Source organism: Calidris pugnax, unplaced genomic scaffold (assembly GCF_001431845.1).
Source record: "Calidris pugnax isolate Ruff unplaced genomic scaffold, ASM143184v1 scaffold748, whole genome shotgun sequence".
Taxonomy (NCBI): domain Eukaryota; kingdom Metazoa; phylum Chordata; class Aves; order Charadriiformes; family Scolopacidae; genus Calidris; species Calidris pugnax.
Window position 1 is genome coordinate 9,871 of NW_015091421.1, and position 4,143 is coordinate 14,013.

Sequence of the window (4,143 nt, forward strand, 5' to 3'; positions counted from 1 at the left end):
TGCTCCTTGTTTGTTGTGGGGGTGTCTATTTTTGTCAGTTGGGTTGACGGTTGGCCAAGATGATCTTGAAGGTCCCTTCCAACCTAGAAGATTCTGTGATTCTGTGAATTTTCCCCCCCCCCGTGACCCCCCCAGGGCTGCCCCCGAGATGGTGTCGATGCTGAAGCGCAACTCGTGTGGGAAGGCCCTGGCCATCGCCCGGGAGGCGCGGGACATGTTGGGGGGCAACGGGCTGTGTGATGAGTACCACGTCATCCGGCACCTCATGAACCTGGAGGCCGTCAACACCTACGAAGGTACCACCACCCCCCGGGGGCAAGGGGTGGGGGACACACACACAACGCACGGGGTGACCCCCAGCACCGGTGCCACCGGGCACCCACCGCTCCCTCGCCCGCAGGCACCCACGACATCCACGCGCTGATCCTGGGACGGGCCATCACCGGCATCCAGGCCTTCGCCCCCAGCAAGTCACCGGCCCCCCGGGGGTAACGGGGGGGAGATGGCATCTGGCACCGCGCTGGTGGCACGGGGCTGCGACGCTCTGCGGCATGACCGGCCTCGTGCCACCAAAGCTCTGGCCGGGACGTCACCCGTGGGGTCACCAGACCCGTGTCACCACCGGAACCTGCTGTCACCACCAACTGGACCCGTGTCACCAATGGAACCTGTTGTCACCAACCAGACCCGTGTCACCAACGGAACCTGCTGTCACCACCAACTGGACCTGTGTCACCGATGGAACCTGCTGTCACCAACCAGACCCATGTCACCAACAGAACCCATTGTCACCGACAGAACCTGCTGTCACCACCCAGACCCGTGTCACCAATGGAACCTGCTGTCACCATCAACTGGACACATGTCACTGATGGAACCTGCTGTCGCCATCAACCAGACACATGTCACCAACGGAACCTGCTGTCACCATCAACCGGACCCGTGTCACCAACCAGACCCATTTCACCAACGGAACCTGCTGTCACCAACCAGACCCGTGCCACCGACGGGACTTGGTGTCACCGACAGCACAAGGTATCGTCGAACAGACCCACTGTCACCGACGGGACTCGGTGTCACCAACAGGACAAGGTGTCACCGACAGGACAAGGTATCATCGAACAGACCCAGTGTCACCGACGGGACCCGGTGTCACCGACAGGACAAGGTATCACCGAACAGACCCCCTGTCACCGACGGGACTCGGTGTCACCAACGGGACTCGGTGTCACCAACGGGACAAGGTATCACCGAACAGACCCAGTGTCACCGACGGGACCCGGTGTCACCGACAGCACAAGGTATCGTCGAACAGACCCACTGTCACCGACGGGACTCGGTGTCACCAACAGGACAAGGTGTCACCGACAGGACAAGGTATCACCGAACAGACCCACTGTCACCGATGGGACTCGGTGTCACCGACAGGACAAGGTGTCATTGAACAGACCCGGTGTCACCGACAGGACAAGGTGTCACCGAACAGACCCACTGTCACCGAGGGGACTCGGTGTCACCATTGGGACCGGCAGCCCCGGTTGTGCCGGGTTTTGCCGCGGGAGCCTCTTGGCCCTGACCTGCCCCCGGTGCCTTCGCCGCCCTCGCGGCCGCTTCACCTATAAAAGGTGGAAAAGCCTCCCCCCTGCTTCAGCCTCCGTTCGTCAGCGCCAGCCTCGTTAGTGTTAATTAAGCTGCCGGTGGGAGGGGACGTGCAGTGCGTGGTGCGGTTTTTCCCAGCAAGCAGGCAGCAAAACTTTGGCAGACCCCCCAAGAATTAAGCATTTTAGGGTTTTTTTTTTTTCCTCTCTTTTTATTTGTGATAAACCCGAACACTAACAGCAACGGAAAAGCCCTTTTTGGGCCTCAAATCCCCCTTTCCTGCTCGCAGCCATCAGCAGCGGGGGATGCGTCCCGCTCACAGGGACGGCAGGCTGCTGAGGGGCCTCCTGCAGATTTGGGGGGACCCCTGCGGATTTGGGGCTCGTCTCAGGTCTCGGGCTGCAGGCAGAGGTCCCGGTAAGCGGCCTCCACGGTGTGGCAAACCTGCCGGAGCTCGTCCTCGGCCTGCCCCACTCTCTCCATCACCTCCGCCAGCTCCTGCAGCCGCTCCTGGATCAGCTCGTTGTGGAGGCCGTAGAGATGGAAGAGCCGCTCCTCCAGCTGCTCCGCCAGCCCCGAGACCTGCCGCCGCCCCGGGGCACAAAAAAAGGGGGGAGAAAACGGTTCTTTTTGGGGGTGCAGGGGCAGGCAGTGCTGCTTGGCACGGCCGGCACCCGGCTGCCATCCCCAGAGGGGGGGTGGCAGCTGTGGCTGCCCGGGCTGGCACGGCTCTAAGCCTGGCTTGGCTTGGCCGCTGCTACTGCCAGCTGCGCCCACGGTAGCCGCAGCGCCGGCTGTGGTAGCCACCGAGTGCCGGGTCACCGTGGGCCGCAGCTGCTGAGGCCGGGCGGCCATCTGTGCCTGGGCCTGCGGGAGCCCCCCCTCTCCAGCCCCCCCCCGGCTGGAGCAAAGTCCGGCGCAGCCGAGCGAGGACAGGGAGGGCAGCCAGCGGCTGCGTGGGGACAGAGGGGACCGTGGGCGTCCCCACAGCGGGGCCGGAGGCAGCTGCAGCCTCCCCCGAAGGGGCTGTGGGTGTTTTCCCCCCTCCCGAGCACCGGTGCAGCCGGCACACCGGGCTCTGCAGCTGGCGCCGGCGGCCGCTCGCACCACGCTCCCTCCCCACAGCACTTCGTCTCACCACTCCCCCCCTTCTGCTGCTAATTCGGGTGGAATAATGCAATTAAACGCCTCAAGCAGAGACTGCGTGGCCACACAGCCCCGGCCGGGCTCTCCTCGCCCGCTGCTCCCCCCCTCGGCGCGCCGGCGGCCCCCCCACCTTCAGCAGGAGGCTCTCCCTGAAGCCGCTCATGACGGTGTGATCCTCCTTTCGGCTGTCGTTCACCTTGTCGATGAGCTGCTGGGCTCGTTGCTGCAGGGCCCCCACGCTGGCGTCCAGAGAGGCGAAGTAGCGGGAGGCCTGGCCATCCAGCACCGCCTCCGCCCCGGGCGGCCCCTCCGTCCTCAGCCCAAACACAGGACCACGCGCGTCAGGGAACGGCCTGCCCGGCCGGTGGTGTTAATTAGGGACCCCGCTAACGAACGTGGCAGCCCCAGGGACAAGGAGGGGTGTGCGTGTCACCTCCTTGCTGCAGCCCCTGGGGGGTTGTCACTCCCCGGATACGCTCTTCTCTGTTCAGCTTGGAGAAGAGAAGGCTCCGAGGGGAGCTTAGGACCCCTTCCCGTCCCTTAGGACCCCTTCCAGTCCCTCAAGGGGCTCCAGGAGAGATGGGGAGGGGGCAGGGATGAGGGAGGGGAGCCATGGGACTAGGGGGAAGGGTTTTAAGCTGAAAAAGGGGAGATTTACCTCACTGGGGGGCTCATCCCTGCCCACCCCCGCCAAGAAGGAGCTGTCACCCGCCGCCGCCTCTGCCTGGGAGCCCTCCTGCTCCTTTCGTGACATGAAGGGGTTCAAGGCCCAGGTTGGAGGGGACTTGGAGAGACCTGCTCTTGTGGGAGGTGTCCCTGCCCATGGAACTAGATGAGTGCGTGTGGGGGGGGCAGACACCCACCTGGCTCGGGGCCTACACCAGGCCACGGCACCTCCAGCCCCGGGGGGAGCCCTCCGGCAGGACCGGGGACACGGGGGGTGGCTGTGGGCCCGGGACGCGGTGTGGGGTGGGGTGGGGCGAGGAGGGGACCGGTGACCCGAGGGGACCAGGGTCGGTGAGGGGGGAGCGGGACCCAGGCCCCGCCGCCACCCCCTCAGGGCGCTGAGGGCACGGTGGGCGGGACCTCTGGAGGGGTGAGGACGCGACTGGCAGCCGCGACGTCCAATCGGCACCCGCCTGGGTGCCAAGGGAAGGCGGGGCCCAGCCAATGAAAAGCGGCGGAGGAAAAAGGCGGGAAGGGCCGGGCCGGGCGCTGAGGCGACGGAGCCGCGATGGCGCCGGTAAGAGCGGAGCGAGGCGGGGGGGGCCCGGGAGGCCGGGCTGAGGCAGCCCCCAGGCTCGAGCGTCCCACGTAGTCCCTGCCCCAACACAGACACAGGTAACGGGTTGGGCAAAGGGGCTTTATTACCCCCCAACCCCTTCTCCCGGGAGGCCA

General features: G+C 65.5%; 4 protein-coding genes across 7 annotated transcripts in view; 2 read left to right on the forward strand and 2 right to left on the reverse strand.

Annotated features, from left to right (window-relative positions):
• Positions 1-1,842, forward strand: part of LOC106899627 — an 11,313-nt gene extending 9,471 nt beyond the window's left edge. For 2 of the 4 annotated variants that reach the window (XM_014961508.1, XM_014961510.1), the window contains one exon: positions 1,359-1,842. In XM_014961508.1, coding sequence (XP_014816994.1) covers positions 1,359-1,680 — 322 coding nt within the window. In that variant the 3' untranslated portion in view covers positions 1,681-1,842. Of the gene's footprint in view, positions 1-1,196 lie in introns of all 4 variants that reach the window. The other 2 variants (XM_014961507.1, XM_014961509.1) reach the window with 1 other exon arrangement.
• LOC106899630 (glutaryl-CoA dehydrogenase, mitochondrial-like) lies at positions 134-1,638 on the forward strand. The gene is made up of 2 exons (XM_014961513.1): positions 134-296; positions 401-1,638. Exons 1-2 carry the CDS (start codon positions 149-151, stop codon positions 490-492), a joined length of 240 nt encoding a protein of 79 aa, XP_014816999.1. The 5' UTR covers positions 134-148; the 3' UTR covers positions 493-1,638.
• A 106-nt stretch (positions 1,843-1,948) lies between the features above and the next one.
• LOC106899628 (synaptonemal complex central element protein 2-like) lies at positions 1,949-3,345 on the reverse strand. The gene is made up of 2 exons (XM_014961511.1): positions 2,876-3,345; positions 1,949-2,181 (listed from the first exon to the last, which is right to left on the reverse strand). Exons 1-2 carry the CDS (start codon positions 2,906-2,908, stop codon positions 1,987-1,989), a joined length of 228 nt encoding a protein of 75 aa, XP_014816997.1. The 5' UTR covers positions 2,909-3,345; the 3' UTR covers positions 1,949-1,986.
• A 275-nt stretch (positions 3,346-3,620) lies between these two features.
• The window catches only part of FARSA (phenylalanyl-tRNA synthetase alpha subunit), a 4,391-nt gene continuing 3,868 nt past the window's right edge, over positions 3,621-4,143 (reverse strand). The window contains exon 7 of the mRNA XM_014961504.1: positions 3,621-4,066. Within this exon, the coding sequence (XP_014816990.1) occupies positions 3,621-4,066 (446 nt within the window). The remainder of the gene's footprint in view (positions 4,067-4,143) is intronic.